Raw genomic sequence first — 17,799 nt, 5'->3', positions numbered from 1 at the left:
CCTGCCAATGCAGGGGACACGGGTTTGATCCCTGGTCCAGGAAGATCCCACATGCCACGGAGCAACTAAGCCCGTGTGCCACAACTACTGAGCCTGTGCTCTAGAGCCCGCAAGCTACAACTACTGAACCTGTGCGCCGCAACTACTGAAGCCCGCCAGCCTAGAGCCCGTGCTCCACAACAAGAGAAGCCACCGCAATGAGAAGCCCGCACACGGCAACGAAGACCCAACGCAGGCAAAAAGAAAAAAAGAATAAAATCAAAAGTCCTTTAAAAAAAAAAACAATGACTAATAGCCAAATATTTTGCCTTTTGAGTTGAGAAACTCATTACAGCTACAGATTTCCTCTCTAGGAAGATATATATACCTACACAAACATAACATTTTACATATAATTTCAGAGAATTCACAAGTTTCAGGTTAAGAACTTTTCTTCTACAACATATTTTTAAATGCAACAGTTTACTTCCAATTTTTTCATGATTATAAACAATGCTATGAAAAACATCCTTATAGATATAGCTTAGCTTTTCCTTAAGATAAATTCTGAGAAAGTAAAAATCTGTGCATCTATTCATCAGGCTAGAATAACAGATTCAGATAAAGCCAGATACAAAGTTAATGGAAAACAGGATTTCTCCCAAGGATAAGATGCAGCTGTAAAGTGCCATAACAATCTATTTCTTTGAGCCACTATTACTTTCTTACTGAGACACTCTGTTTTCTAAATTCAGAGACCATCAGAACCCTTGGACAAAGGAAATTATAGCAGTAAGAATGAAACACCCACCCCTGCCTAGAGGATCTAAGTCACTTAACACAAATAAGCAGCCTTGATTCACATCCCAGATTCAGAGTTTGGATAAGGGGTTGGACACAACACTCCACACTCTTATCTTCATTGTTTTCAAGTAAATAGGACCCTGTGTCTACCATGCTGTCCACATATGATACTGACCCTTTCACAGTCCTGCTTTGCTTTGAGCCTTACTCTTCATTTAAATTTCATCTAAACTCTACCCTTCCTCAGTATCTTTTCATAACTTTATCTTTTCTTTTGTTTGGTGAGATGCCCCTTGGTTCCACTATGAGATTTTGTTGGATTATAGGTTTGTTCCTGGTATTCTTGCTACAAATAAAATTGTTGGCTTAAAGGGCATACAAATTGTTCTTCAAGGGTTGTAGCAATTTAAAATACAACCATGAAGTGAATTTTACCATTAAGATTTTTTTGCTAATATGGAAAAACAAAATTATTTTGTTCCTTAATTTTAATTTGAATACCCAGTAAAGCCAATATTATTTTCATGTTTACTGGTCATTTTTACTTTTTCATTTGCAAGTACTGGTTTGTGTCCTTTCCCCATTTTATTAGCCAGTACATTCATCTTTCCTTACAGATCTGTAAGAGCTTTTTATGTATTAAAGATTTTAACATCTTTGTCATATGTTGCAATTATTTCTATCCAAAGTGTATTCCCCACCCCCCTTTTTTTTGGGCCACGCCATGGCATGCGGGATCTTAGTTCCCCAACAAGGGATCAAACCAATGCCCCCTGCAGTGGAAGTGCTGAGTCTAAACCACTGGACCACCAGGGAAGTCCCCAAAGTGTATTTCCCCTTTAACCTTTGCTTATTTTTTCAAGTTTTGAGACAGGAAAACTGACATTTTGTCCTGCTATCATTACAAATATGTGCCCATCACATCTCCAGTCAGCCTCCCTCCCAAATAAACAAAACAAATCATGCTGTCTACTTCTAGTCTTCAAAATGCATGGAAACTTAATTTTTCTTAAAGAACTGATTTCCTAACAATAATGGCTTTTTATCCTTGACTTCAGCAACGTTAATGTCTGAAGTATGCAACAGTCTTTGCAGACACCATGTGGAAAAACTATTTCCACTATGGAAAAAACTATATACTCACTGTTATTTTAAAAACTCATAAGCCATTCCTTTTGAATTTTAACTCCTTTACAAAATTTCTTTGCAAGCAAACATTTTCTTTTGTAAATGCTTTTTGTCTGAGTCTTTCTTAATTTTATATAATCAAATATCCTTTTCACTATTGTTTCTGTGTTTGGTGTTATGCTTAAAAAGTTGCTCCTTACATAAGAATATATATCTTCCTTACCTCCTTTTGGGAACTAGGCAGGGTATAAATAAATGAATCACACAATACATATTATGCTAAAAAACATAGTTTATATTACTGTTCTATAATTTTAAGCTGAAGGGATCATCTGGGTTAGTTCACCATCATAGGTATGTCAACCAAGACTCAGGGAAACGGACTAACCACTCAAAGATACATGGCTAATTAGTGGCGTGGTGAGGGCTATAATCTGAAGTCTTCTGGCCCCCAATCCAATGCTCCTTCTAGTCAACTTTGACATCATCCTCTGTTAGGAGCTATAAGAATCCAACAAACAATTATTAAATGATAGTAGTGATGAAATTTTTTTTGGGGGGGAGGGTTTTTTTTCTGTGTTGATATATTAAGTGCTTTAGATTTTATCCTCACAACAGTCCCATTGCACCCCATGTACAAAGTAAATTCTAGGTGTATTTAGAGCTTAAGTATGACGAATAAAACTTTAAAAAATTAGAGCATATGGAGGACTCTATTAAATCTCTTTAAAAAGTACTAAGAAGCAGAAGGAAAAAAGAAAAATTGAGAAGAGACATACAAATGCCCAACAAGCACATGAAAAGATGCTCAACATCACCAACCATCAAGGAAATGCAAATCAAAATCATGAGACATCACCTCACATCTGCTAGGATGGCCGCCATGAAACAAACAAAAGCCGACAAGTGTTGGTAAGGACGTGGAGAACCCAGAAACCCTGTACACTGTTGGTGGGAATGGAAAATGGTGCAGCTGCCATGGAAAACAGCATGGCGGTTCCTCAAAAAAACAAAAACAGAACTACCATATGATCCAGCAATCCCACTTCTGGGTATATACCCAAGATGAAATGCTAATAAAACAAATTTCTTCTCCCATTAAAATCCACAATTACATCAGGATTGAAAGACAATACAGTTCCCCTATGATGCTTGTTCTGATAATGTAAATTTGTTCCAACATAACTGATATATTAGGAAATAATTCAAGCATAACATGTATTTCATACTTGCTTATATGTAATTTTCCTTGTGAGAAACACTAGGTAAATGTAGAAAACTGCACCAGCCGCGTAGGAATACACAAAACAAACACGTGCACACACCTTACAAACATTTACCAGCTACCCAAGCTCATCATGTGTGTTATAAGCTATAGCCATCTGCATCTGGTATTACAACTTTCTGGCTGATTTCAAATAACCCTCCTTCTACCACTACACAATAATTTACAAATTGCAACTCTCCTCACAATCACTTCCACAGACAAGCTTCAGGTCTTTTTTCAACATAAAATGTCGTATTTATTGTAGTATTTATGTTATTTCTTAACCACTTAAGATGTGTCAAATGGTACTACCGTTGTTATCTTTTTTTTTTTAATGTGTCACTAATGAAGTTTTTGAGTGTGTGGCCCTAACTCCATATTTCCCATAATCCCTATAGTTTTTGTGCAATTTTGCACACAATGGCAATTTTTAGGAATGCATTTGTTGTGTTTTAGTAGAACTGACTTTAACACTTGCACTTTCCATTAGTAGGTTTTGACTTCACTAGTTTTAATGATTTTATAAAAAAACGGTACTTTTTCAACGTTTTTTTTTTTTTTCTTAAGCAATAAGATGGACACCATTCCCATAAATATTAAGGATTTTACTCTTACTGATCCTACTGCATTTTATTTTATTTATAACATTTTATGGAAAAACCCAAACAAACTTTTCGGCCAACCCAAAATAAAGTTTTAACAATAACAACAGAAACTACACAAGGGGAACTCTTTCATGATCACTGACAAAAGTTTATAATCAGGAAACAAGCTTAAAGTTCTATAAAATCAACTCTGTTTTTCATCTCCAGTTATTCAAGTTAAAAGACTGTTTTGGTGTTGTCTAACAATGGTCTAAAATAATTAAAATATCATTTATTTATTATTTGAGTGAGACAGGGTGGTTTCGTGGAAAGAACACTAGATGAGCAAACAATTAGAAGATAAGGTTTTAGTCTAGGTTTAGCTACTAACAAGAGTGACTATGGAAAAATCTCTCTCTGATATTTCTGGTGGCAGATGGTAAACCAGACTATATTTATTGAGTCTCTCAATAGGCACTGATGGAGCACTATGCTAGCTGTAAAGAACCGAGGGATGCATAACACGGACATGGTACTTACCTTCATGTTAACAGTATAGTGCGGGAGAGCAATATTAATCAAAAAATTAAAATCACGATTGTTACAACTATAGAAGTACTTTCAAGAAGACAAACTGGTTGCTATGAGGGCATATAATAGAGGGGTTTGATTAAGAGAAGACTGTTAACAAGGTAAAAAACAGGAGAGAAATTCTAGGCAGAGTAAGCAGTCTACACAAAGGGACCAAAAGAAGACAGTGTGGCTAACCTGAGAGAGTAAGGAAAAACGTGGATGAGGTGGAGCTGAAAAGCTAAGTGCAGGGCAGGCTATGCAGTGCCTGTGGGCCTTGGTAAAGGCATCGGTTCTTATCCCCAGAGCTACAGAAATTGGACAAAGTATGTTAAACAGAAGAGGATAACATGAGCAAATTACATTTGGAAAAGATGATGTTGGCTGCTCTAAAATTCTATGATTCTAAAGACGGTAAGTAAGAAATATATATACAACTTCTAATCATCACTGTCATTGTAATGGGAAAAGCATATACTTTGGGGTCAGGTTGTTTCAAAAACATTTTCCACTCCTTCATTCTCACAGATTTCATACCTATAACTTATACATTTCCGTGTTCTTGTTGACCTCCTTTCAAGCAAGTTTGCTTTGGATTTTTTAGAATCTTTTTTCTTTTCTTCATGATCTTCAGAAAAATCTGGCTCCTGGTTTAAAAATATGATAATAAGTATATAGGTTATTACCCACAACAGAACAAAGTTCCTTGGAATTAATAGCTTTCTAATGTCCATCTAGGCAGCACATGTGAAAGGTTTAAAAAAAGTGAAATGATTCCCTCAAAACTGAAGAAACATGGCAACACTAAGTACAGAGATTAAAAAGAATATTGGTGATCAAAGGATGAAAACACTTCTGTATTAAACTTACGCTTTTGTGAGTTTATAATTACCTTTTTTAAAACAATCATGATGAAGTCTATCCACCGATAATGAAACTTAACACACATAAATCAAAAGATATGCTGAATAAATCTAATGGATTTAGGAGAAGAAAGGGACATGGTGCTCCAGAAAAATAACTAACCAAGACAGGTTATTTCAGTGTGTGATTTAATTAAGCCTGAATGAAACTGCATATGAAACTAAGAAAATTTCTTCATTTCAAATGAATATCATGTTACATATACTTTCATTCATGAGATAGCTTTCTCAATTATAAATTAGATTAATAAATGCAAAACAATGGTATCCCTTCAAAGAAACTGAACTGTAAGAACACAAATTGAAGTTTCTGATAACCCCCAAAGCAGGGAATTAAAAACCAAATCTCCCTGAACTATTTTTTAGTCACTTTACATAAATAGCACATAAAGAAGCTAAAAACGAATTACCCAATTTAGGTTAAAAAAAAAAAAAAAATAGAACATAAACTCCGTGGGGTGAGCTTTAAGCTTGGTTTGGATGTGATATTACATTTTGGGGCTATCTGCATACACATAATTTCAATCATGAGGGAAATGGGTGATTTCTTTAAGGTGCTAAATTTTCATTTTTAATAAAATAGGTATACTATATATTTAAAAACACTCATATTACATAAAGTGAGTTAAGTTTTAGAACAATTTTGGCAGTCTCCTCTTTAAAAATACTATAAACCAGAAACTTACTTGTGGAGGAATGATGTTTTCAATACTGATACCCACATACACCAAGCGTTCTTTCCTTTAAGTAAAAAACAAAAAAGCACACAGTGAGATTTGCTAAAAATGAAATTGTAATGAAAACATTACTAACACAGATAATACTAAAATTATGATTCATGGTAACAGCAGAAGCTAGGTCACAGACATGTTAGTTATTATCCATGAAACGTATAATATTGGTATCTGTGGCAGGCACAAAACTTCCTAAAGGTATGAAAACTTAGCTTTAGAAGTGACTTATGCCAGGTAAAATAAAACCTGTAAGTGAAACAGACAAGGAAATCTGATGAAAAGAGTCATGCTTGTGACTCACTGATGAAGTGATTAGATGGAACACCAACTCTGGACAAATTGGATCTTTGTTATGCTGGAAGTTCTCAGTAATATTTTATGTGAATGATTCTAAGACCATCCACTTCTTGTTTGCAGAGAAGAAAAGCAGCAATACAGCCATATGTCTCTGCACTCTAGGATGCTTACAACAAAGATATCTTCAGAGCCAGTTAAGACTTCTCCAGAAAATGTGGATTTATGGACACTAATGACATAGAGTTTCATTTCAAAGAAATCTTTGTTGATTTTAATTCAACAGATTTTACACAACGAATTGCTATATAGAACAGAAGCTTTCTCTGGTTCTCCCAAAGTTAATTCAATTCACCAAGAACAGCTGAGCTTTTACATACATGCCAGTGTATGTTCAACTAAACAGAAATAGTAACCACTCTTCCTCCCTTTATTTGTGATGTCCCATATAGGACATTAATGATCCAGTTGTGTGGGTCCTTTAGAACACAGCCTTTACTGCCCCATAAACCCTGGGCTAACAAGAATTTTATACTCTTTTTAAGAGATGGGTTATGAAGCTATTAAATAAAAACTGGCATGTAAGAAAATAATAAAGTTATTTTAATCAAAACTTGTTTAAAAAAATTAGTACAGTTAATGAACTAAAAACTAGGAAAGGAAGAACAGTACTAGCTGAAATTAATAGGGAAGGCTACGTGGATAATTCAAAACTTCAGCTCTCTGTTATTAAATATGTTTGACATGTCTCTTTACATTAACCAAGTTTATTGTGGTATCAGTTTCCTCTTTCATACCTCAAAAGCTCTATTTTCACTTGACCATTATTTCTCTTCTCAACTCAATTGAAAAAACACTTAGCTAGTCATGTTCTATGTTAGGTCTTGACTTGTGTCAGGCTTGGAAATCGAAAGGTAAATGAGACATGGTTCTTGCCCTCACAATTATTTAACAACTAACTGTAGTCCATTATGAACAGGTATAATGGAAATGAGAAAAAGGAATGGATTTTCTCTGAAGAGCTGAGAAACTCGGGAAGGCTTTAAATAGGTGGTAATATCTGAGTAAGACCTTGAAGGCAGGTATGATTTCTCATCAAGGCATTCTCTTGCTCAGTAATCTTATGAAAGTTACATCTTCCATTCTATCTCACCACCTAGCTCAATGATCATATTGGGCCCAGACCTTATTATTACCAATAACCACACCCTTTTTAAAATTTCAATTTCAAGGAACCTGTTCTCTGACTTCTACTGACTCACTTTCCAGCTCACTCCCTCTGTTACACTGATCTCAACCATTCCCTGACTCCAGTGGGACCTCTATCCACTGACCCTACCCTTTTTTCACTGTCCAGCACTCCTTTTGTGTCCTTACTTTCCCCCTTACCTGGCTTAGACTCCATGGTCCATCATTACAAATACTCCTTTGCATACACTCTCAAATTCCTTGTCTCTTTCTCTCCTTCCCTCTGTTATATTACCTGGAAAATTCCAACCCTGATTAAATCCAACTCTCTGCTAGCAAAGCACTAGTAATAGTACTTTGGAAGTACACAGCTATTTGAATGCCCAATAATTTCTGGCACCAAGTCCAGGAAGGGACATTTACATATCAGCTGGATGGACTTCTGAAACATCAGATTTCACAGAGCATCACAGCTCCAGCTCTATAGACAGTTGCTGGCTAGTTACTAATTACTCACTGACACATCCCTCTTTTCCACCATACCGTAGAGCCACATATCATACACCTCATGTTGATTACATTGCCTGGCATAAAGCAGGTGCTCAATAAATGTTCATTAAATGTTGACTAAAAGAACAAACAAGGGGAAAGATACTCTAGCACTATGACATAGACAGTAAGCAAGGCTCTAAGTTGTTAGGATGAATGCTAGAGAAATTATTTCACAGATTTGAAACAGGATGAATAAAAATGCTCACTTTTAAAAAGAGATGAAGTCACCTGAATTTACAGGTAATATATTATTTGCTTTAGAAACATACATATTTTGCTATTTAGAGCTCCTAATATATACATATATTAGGAGTTATAAATAATGAAAGCTTTGTTAACCAGATTTTTGGGGGAATTAACAAACAACAGTAACAGTTAACTTGCCTTGTTAGAATGGTCTCGTATAGGATTTAGTGTGTGATGTAAAGGCACAATTACAGATGTCCTCTTAAAGGATGACATTTAAGTAAAGAGGATTACCAAGGATAGAAGAGAAAGTAGATGAACTAGTAAATGGGAGACCAATAATATAAACAAATGTTGTGGCACATTTTAACATAAATTTCTAAAACTGAAAGTATTTCTTAACTGCAGCAGCATATTCTAAAGTGTGTGAGGCAAGAGTAAAATAAATGTTCACCAATCTTTCCACATATAAAACGTACAAGCATCACAGGCCTCCAAAGAATAAACGGATATAATGTAAGTATGAGACAAATTCTTAGTGGTTTACATTCTTGGCTTTTAGAGAGAATCTACTTTCTTCCAAGTCCTTAAAGGGTGAGCCTATTAGCTATCTACACTGCTAAGTCAGATCAGCTTCAGAACATGAACTCATTTCTCAGAAGGGCAGGCAGATTGCAGGAAGACCGAGTCTAATTTTTAATTATGATTTAATGTGAAGCATCTTTAGTTAGATCTTTTCCAGTGTCAAAAATTAAGACAGGAGCAGTTTGCACATCAAAATAGTCCTAATAACTGTATACAGGACTGTTAGTTCCTACATATAAAGGTATTTAGACAACCGATTAAAAAAAAAGTACTACTTTTATCTCCTAGTGAACTTCAGAGATAAACTTTGCCTTTAAACTAAGCAGCATACATTATGAGCCAGAGAGAGCTCAAGGTGAGCAGTAAAGAGGAAAAAGGATCTAGAAGCTGAACCCATTTTTAAGGTTCAACTTGGCACAGAGTAAAGTGTGTGGACTATGGAATGAGCAGACTGTCTCAACGCAAACTGAAGTTTTGAGGGGAACACTATGTGACGGAGGTAAAAGTTAAAGTAGCAGCAAATGAAGGGGCAATCAGGAGACACTGCTTAGATTTTTCTCATACCATGTACAGATGGGCATCAAGTCCTACTGATTAATCCTCTGAAAATTCTCTTCAACCTCTCTACTTTATTATCATGATGACTGCTCTAGTTCGGCCTCACTGGCTCTCATAGACTTTATTCCAACAGCCTAAACTCTAATTCCTTCTTCTTACTGTTACCAGGGCATTTTTTCTGAAATAAAAGTCTGATTATGCACATCCCTCCTTTGATGGCTCCCCCATGCCTCTAGAGAATAATTCAAATTTCCTAGCCAGTTACGCAAAGCTGTTCACAATTTGGCCTCGGTTTCCTTTATAGCTTCATCCCCCGCCACTCTTTTACTCTCACATTTACACTCTCTTTGCTTGTACTGTGCTCTTTGCCTGAAATATCCTTTCTCTGCATGTCCACCTATATAACCCCTAGTTATCTTCCAAGGACTTCCCTGATATCCCCAACTCCTAGGAGAACTAAAGTGCTCCTCCACAATGTTCTAGTATTGCTCCAAATATACCTCGATTTGTCTACTTTACTGAATCACTGGTTCATACATCTGCGTCCTCTGGTAGAAGGTGAACTCCAGGTAAGCAAGAGCTTTGTCTTACTCATCTTTTCTCTTCAGTTTGGAACACAGTAGGAATGAATGAATGTTTAGCAATAGACTAATCAACAAAGGTACATATAAACATAAATAAATACAAACTTACTGTCTTGATTTTGAGCCCCCTTTAAAGATTAAGCTCAACTCCAATCTTACCTCCTCCAAGAAGCCTTCTTCAACTGCTTTAGACCACACTGCAGTGGCATATTGAAAAGGGAGGCATTGCTTACAGTCAGTAGGACACAGTTCAGTTCAGCATTTAAATGCTCTTTATTTCACCAGTGTTAATTCCGCCCACCCAAAGAGACGACATGGGTAACTAAACTGTAGACGAGTTCTTACAGTTTTCTTGTACTCCCTACATACTTAGCTACATATCCTCCACAATACTTGGGCCAATACTTATTCAGAGTAGGTTCTGATAAATATTTTAGATCAGGGATAGTCAAACTTTTCCTGTAAAAGGACAGATAATAAATTAGGTTTGGGTAATAAGGTCCCTGTTGCAACTACTCAACTCTGCTGCTGTAGTGCAAAAGCAGTCACAGGCAACATATAAACCAATGAGCATGGCTATGTTCCAATAAAACTTTATATATGGACAATGAAATCAGAATATACAATTTTCATGTGCCATGACATATGATTTTTGTTTTGATTTTTTTCTAATCATTTAAAAAAGAAAAAACCATTCTTAGCCGGGCCATATTTGGCCCACAGGTCAGAGTTTGCCAAACCCTGCTTTAGACAGACACATTAGTCTATACTGGAAGACAATTCTGAGGTCAAATTCCCAAGTAAAACATTAACACATGTATCACAATACCTGCGTTCAGCACGCTCCTTCTTCTTTAAGGCAACATCCAAATCCTGCAATTGTTCCTCTAATTTTTCACACAGTAGTTTCTGAAAAAATAAAACAGATGAGTGTCATTTTACACACCTTTCCACAATCATTTATATCTTGCCTATTAGCTATAGATACCATGCTATGAGAGCTGATAAGGGGCCACGCAGTGAACACTGAAATGTTCCTTGTATTTAATTAAATAAAGACATGCCGCTTCAGTTCATCCACTGAACTGAAGATGAGCAGGGTATCTTTAAACTAACACACATGTTAAAGAAACTTATAGCTTTGCCAAGAAACATGTTCAATGCTTATCTTGCTGGCAGTAATCAATGTTTAAAATAGCATTTGGTTCACTGTATATACATGACAGTGATTAAAAAAATTTTTTAAATCCTAAGACATTTTTAAGGAAGAAGGTTTATGTACAATAAAATACAATGGTGCCAATCACTATTTTTTAAAAAGAGAATGGAAAAAAATTTACAAAACCATGCCACATGGTTACTGGGTCAAAACAGAGCTGAAGAATGTAATTGCTAAAATGACGCTAAGCCAAAAAAATTCCACTTTACTAAGAAATGCAATAAAGGCCATCTTTTTTTTTTTTTGGCTGTGCTGTGCGGCTTGCGGCATCTTAGTTCCCCAACCAGGGATCGAACCCATGCTCCCTGCAGTGGAAGTGCGGAGTCCTAACCACTGGACCGCCAGGGAAGTCCCAAGGCCATCATTTTTAAAGTAAAATGAGACTGGGCTTGTGAGAGAAAGGACCTCTTGGATGCAAAAAAATATCCTGCTCTTCAGTTTTAAAAGAAATCCACCTGAATCGAGATACGAGAGAAACAGAATCCATGTTTCTATTCAAAGTACCATTATAATGGTGCATAATTCATAATATCATCTATAAAACTGACAAAAAGAAGGTAGGCAGAAATGAAAAAGAGAATGAAACAAAGGGATAAACAAAAGGAAGAAACTTATTTCTTCCCTTGTATATTATCTTAGTTTGGGGGGTTTTTGTGCCTTTAACGAATGTGAGAAAAAATAAACCAGAGATTATAATTTTACAAAACCCAGAGGTCTTCTAAGAATTGCTTTGGAAAAAAAATAAAGGGAAGACCTAAAAGATACTAATAAAAAGTAGTTTTTATCAATAGTCTCTTAATTTCACAGAAATTTAAACAAGAGATGAACAATATCTACAAATTGAAGATTAAAATGTTTAGTGGCTGTCAAGAAATATTATTAATTTAAATATAAAATCAAAGACTGGAAAAACAGAACTGTGCTGGGTCATCATACATGTTGGCAAGGGGGGCAGAACCATTCTCCATCTGGGATGATCATGAGAGGAGGGCGAAGGCAGGCAGTGTGGTATCCACTGTCACAAGAGTCGCACAGGAGAATCTGAAAAAAACCACAGATTAATTGTCAACCTAACTCTATGACTAATATTCAATGACTCAAGTTAAAATAAGGACATTTCTATATTTCTTAGCATAAAACTAAGTAATATACTATACTATACTCTTTATCTGCATAAAGCATAATAATAAAAAAGCTCTGATAATTAGGAACCTAACATGTCTTTTTTTTTTTTGGGGCCTCACTGCACAGCTTGTGGGATCTTAGTTCCCTGACCAGGGATTGAACCCGAGCCCTTGGCAGTGAGAGTGCGGAGTCCTAACCACTGGACCGCCAGGAAACTCCCCTCTAAGATATAATTTAAAAAAAAAATTTAAGAACCAAAAAAAATAAAATGTTAAGCTAACAAATTAAGTGAAAAATAACAAGTCTTTTCTGAACTAGAGTTACAATCCTTTTTTTGTATGCCATGAGGAATATGACAACACATTCTTTATAACAGAGTTTTATAGCTGAAGTACCATAAACTCCCCTACCACACAAAGGACTTTTAAAATACAAATAATTTCCACTGTAAATAGCATTTCAATTACCTATCTGTAAGAAACACTCATGGCTCCTTTTATCATGTAAATTCAAACATGAGAGGAATCGAACTACACTAAGGACAATCATGTTCAAATAAAAAAGCTACGAATAATTAATCTTAAGTTGATTATTTTTTGCTATTCGAGTTTCAGATGACCAGTTCTCTAAAACTTAAAATGGTACACACTCATGAATTAAACTTAAAAAAATCCTTTATTTTAAAATAATTTTCGATTTATGGAAGAGTTGCCAAGATAGGACACTAACGTTAATATCTTACATAACCATGGTACATTTACCAAAACTTAAGAAATTAACATCAGTATAAAACTATTAACTAAACAACAGACATTATTCAGACTTCACCAGTTTTTCCACTATTGTCCTTTTTTTGATTCTAGGATCCAATCCAGGATATTATACTGCATTTCATCATCTCTTCTTAATTTCCTCTGATCTGTAACAGTTTCTTGGCCTTTCTTTGTTTTCCATGACTTTGACAGTTTTGCAGAGTACTAGTCAGATATTATGCAGACTGCCCTCAGTTTGGGTTTGTCTGATGTCTTCTCATGATTAGACTGAAGTTATGGGTTTTTGAGAATACCATAGAGGTGAAATGCCCTGCTCACTACATCATATCTGGGGGTACATGATAGCAATATGACTTATTACTGGTGACATTAACTTTGATCACTTGGTTATAGTAGTGTCTGTTGTTTTTCATTACTGTAAAGTTACTTTTCACTTTCTATACTCTATTCTCATTAAAATTGATAACTCCAGCCCATACTCAAGGGGAAGGGAATTAAGCTCCACTTTCTGAAGAGAGGAGTATCAAAGAATTTGTAGAGATAAGTTAAAATCACCACAGTAATTAATAAATATTTGGGGGGAAGATATGTTGAAGTTATGCTATACCCTGTTTTTCCTTACAGTTTCACCCACTAGTTTTAGGACTCATCAGTGGATCTTGCTGCAATAATTATTACTGGGAATTCCCTGGTGGTCCAGTGGTTACGACTCTGTGCTTCCACTGCTTGGGACCTGGGTTCGATCCCTGGTCTGGGAACTAAGATCCCACAAGCAAAACAAAACAAAACAAAACAATTATTACTACAGTGTTCTAATGGTGATTTTCTGTTTTCCTCATGCCCTCAACATTTGCTATTTGGAATTCTTCTATTTAAAAAAAAAAAAAAAAAGTCCCTCCCCCATTACCCCATTTTTTTGTTTATTCAATTATTTATTTGTATCAGAATGAACTAATGAATATTATTTTATTCTTTGGGTTGTAATCTAAAACAATTATTTAATTTATTGTTCAAATTGTTCTAGCCATTGATATACTAGGAGTTTTCAGGTTGGCCCCTGTGTCCTTGGGACCCATTTGCATGCTTTTATTTTTTTTTAAAGCACTTCCTTACTTTCTGGTAATACAGGATACTCTAGGCACATCTTATATTTTCCTTGCCCAAGCCTTAGAATCAGCCATTTTCCCCAGAAACACTGGTTCTTTTATTGGAGAATGGTATTTAGAAATCGAGATCTGGGTGCTGAGTGCTCACTGCTCCTGGGTATCCCTGATTCTAAGTTCTCACAGAGGACAGAGCTAGGAAATACATATATGTATAGCACCCCATGTATATACATATATCTATATTAAAATAAGCATGAGTTCATACTAATAACTCACCATCTAATCCAGCACCACAGGGTTCATTCTAGCCTTCAGCCTTATTTCTAACTTCTTTAACAGTGAGAAAGCTGGCTCCCATTAGCTACACTTCATTTATTTGTATATAGTTTTATTTGTATATAGTTATATATAGTTTCTGAATTGCTAACATGTACCATGGGGAGGGTTTAGAGTGGGGAACAGAATGTGCACACATTTTAAAAGTGAAAAACTCCCTTCTCCATTTGCTACCAATAGCCAGAATTCAATTTAAGTTATATTAACATTATACTTCAGTTATGTGATTGATTGCTTACATAGGCATATGTGGACTAACCTGGGCACCTGATTCGATTTATCACATCATTTCTATCTTAAAACATAATCTAAATTTCAAATAACAAAATTAAAAATAAACTTTTAGAATTCAGTTTATTTCTAAAATGATGATTGTCTCTATTCTTCAAGAAAGGTAAAAACCCATTAAAATAAATACTACTACGTGAGATTTCCAAGCTTCAGGCAATGATCCCACTTATTTTCACTAAAGCATCTGAAAAACCCGATAGAGTTCTATACTCATCTATGAATTTATTGCTTTTCTGCTGTAAGCTCAAAGAGAACAAGGACCACATCTAATTCAGCATCATTTCCCTACCACTTAACACACAACAGCTGCCTAACATTTTTATTTGAGGATTATGCTTAAATATCTAGCATAAGAAATCCACCATATTTGGGATCTTCAGTTTCCAATGTCATTCTCTTTGCCACAATAACCAGCAATGGGATTTTCACAGCAGTTATTAAGATAACCAAATAAAAATCCTATGTGTGTTCCAAGAAGGGTGCAACTTTCTCCATCTCCTGGATGTCATTTCTGCTCACCTCATTTTACTTTTCATTTCTTCACACCCCTTTGTCATTGACATCTATTGCTGCCTCAGTCAAAATGCATTCTCTCAGTATAAAAAAATATTAGGAAATGGTAGGGAAAGAACACAAATATTGATTTTTACTTGATTTAGGGGGCAGAAAAGACCACTATGTCAATCTTCTCTTTGCCTTTCTCCACACAAAAGTCTCGACCTTACTTTTATAGTTTGATGATCATAAAAACGCTTAGAAGGGTCTTCTCAGTGTAATTTTGACAACTGTTCTTCTCGGAGCTAAAGTTATTCTCTGGGTCTAAGTTATATCTTTTACTTGAACCCTCTGAAACTACTGGGATTTGATAAACTTCACTGATTTGGTTTCCAGATATAATTTTCACATTTAGGAAGAAAACTGCAAGTAAACCACAAACAGCTTTACCCCGGCACACAACAGATATCAGGAACTGTGCTTGGCAACTTTACATAACTTATTTCTGCTCCCATACAACTCAACCTATGTGGAAGTTTCTTTCTTTATGTCTCTTTCTACTTAATAGGTGGAGCTCGCTTTTAAAGTCAAATCTATTCCAAAGAACAGAACGGTTGCATAGAATTGAGCATAACAAGAGTGTTTCCTCAATAGGTTCTTTAGAAAGCACTTATGAACTGCAAAAATACATATATAGGTTAGGAACTGGTTTTCCTGATTTAGGCAATCTTTGAAGAACTTACTTCCTAAATAAGAAAGTCCCATGTAAATCTGTCACTATTTTTCTGAATATATCTGGTCTATAATTATCCTCTTAAATTTTTTTTTTTACAACTGTCCACTTTCTAAAGTTTAAAGCCCTACTAGGTTACTACTTGACTTGCATGTTTTTACAGAAAGGCAACAGGCCCTTTAGGTCTTACTTATTTAAAGCTGCCACTTCAGAAATATCATTATAAAGTAACATAAAGGAAAAGAAGAAAACTTTAAAGGAAAAAAACAGAATAGAAATATCTGAATAAACTAATTGATCTGTGAGAAGAGATTATAGGAGTGCATGCTTAAGTAGAGGAAATATCAATATAAAGCCAGGTAAGAATGAAAGCAAGATCCTAATCCTCCCTACAGTTGGGTTATTACCTGCGAAACAGAAATAAAGGCTATTTTGCACACATAAAACTGAAATCATGATCAAACCCAGAAGTTAGGCTGCTTCACACCACAGCATGCCAATAATTTGAATACTGTCCATTTAGATCAGGTACATACTAGTTCAGGATGGTTTGGAAGGCCACATTTTTTGCATGGTTCATCATCATCTGCTAGGATGGCATCTTCACTTTCCTTTTCTTCCTCCTCTTCCGAAGCTGCAGATGATTTTTCACTGTCAGACCCTTCACTTTCATCATTGCTGGAATATTTCCACCTGCCACGTGTTCGAGAACCAGTCCATCGAACTTTGCCTTTGGGTTTTACCTTGTATAAAATAAAACATTAGGATAATCTGATGTAATAAGAATGTTAAAAAAACAGTTCTGATTACATATGCATTGTAGAATATTTAGTGAATATACAGAGAAGAAAAGAAAAATTATTGTAGCTTCATCCACAGATATACCTACTATTAAATTTTGGTATATATTTCCATTATTTTTTTCTACTTTTTGGAAGGGAGAATTATAATGAACATTCTGTCTTATAACTATTTTCCCTAGTTATAAAATAGTCTCCTAACATCATGTGTGTGTGTATATATATGTATAAGCCATCACATAGCTGTATTTATCTAATCCACTACTAGACAGACATTTAGGTAGTTTTCCATTTTTCACTTTCATAAACAATGTATCCTTGCAAATACAAACTTTTACACACACTTCTGTGGTTAGGATAAATTCCTTGAAGAGGATTCTGGGTCAAAGGTCATGTGCTTTTCAAAGGCTCTATAATAGAGCGCTGACTATATTCTCACATATTGTTACATAAAAAATTTAATTCCCGTATTAGTGATGAATTTAAAAAATTTAATGGGTCAAAAATACATACAAAAATCCTGACAAACTTAAAAAATATTATTCAGAGAATAACTTTATAATGTTGGGAACTGCTTTTTATTGGCTGGCTTCACAATATTTTAAGTCATATTTCTGTTCACTCCTACAGTGTAAGTCCCCACCAGAGACCAAAATAATTCTAACAACAGAAGGGGAAATTTTTTTTAAGTAAAAATTCTAAAATTTAGTATTTCAGGGAACAAAGGATCACTTGCAATTAAGAACAATCTGACCACTTAAATATATCAAAAACAAAAGTAGCACTTTTAATTACAACAAACTCCCATAGGCTAGCCAAAGACTTGTACTAGATTTTGCTTAAAATAAGAGGGTCATAGAAAAAAAAAAATTCTGGCTCTATGACTAATGATTAAAATGGGGACACAGAGGCACTCTCAAACACTGGCAATGAGAGGGTACATTAACTGGGCCTTTTTTGGAGGGCAATATAGAGAAAGCTATCA

At 35.2% G+C, this 17,799-nt stretch overlaps 1 protein-coding gene across 1 annotated transcript in view; it reads right to left on the bottom strand.

Moving 5' to 3' along the window:
- Positions 1-17,799, bottom strand: part of RSF1 (remodeling and spacing factor 1) — a 168,513-nt gene that overhangs the window by 13,924 nt on the left and 136,790 nt on the right. The window contains exons 7-11 of the mRNA XM_068554578.1: positions 16,551-16,757; positions 12,092-12,196; positions 10,766-10,845; positions 5,942-5,996; positions 4,870-4,979 (exon numbers count right to left, since the gene is read on the bottom strand). Of these exons, the coding sequence (XP_068410679.1) occupies positions 4,870-4,979; positions 5,942-5,996; positions 10,766-10,845; positions 12,092-12,196; positions 16,551-16,757 (557 nt within the window). The remainder of the gene's footprint in view (positions 1-4,869; positions 4,980-5,941; positions 5,997-10,765; positions 10,846-12,091; positions 12,197-16,550; positions 16,758-17,799) is intronic.

This window comes from Eschrichtius robustus, chromosome 11 (assembly GCF_028021215.1).
Source record: "Eschrichtius robustus isolate mEscRob2 chromosome 11, mEscRob2.pri, whole genome shotgun sequence".
Taxonomy (NCBI): Eukaryota; Metazoa; Chordata; class Mammalia; order Artiodactyla; family Eschrichtiidae; genus Eschrichtius; species Eschrichtius robustus.
This window is presented reverse-complemented; position numbering and strand designations above follow the sequence as displayed.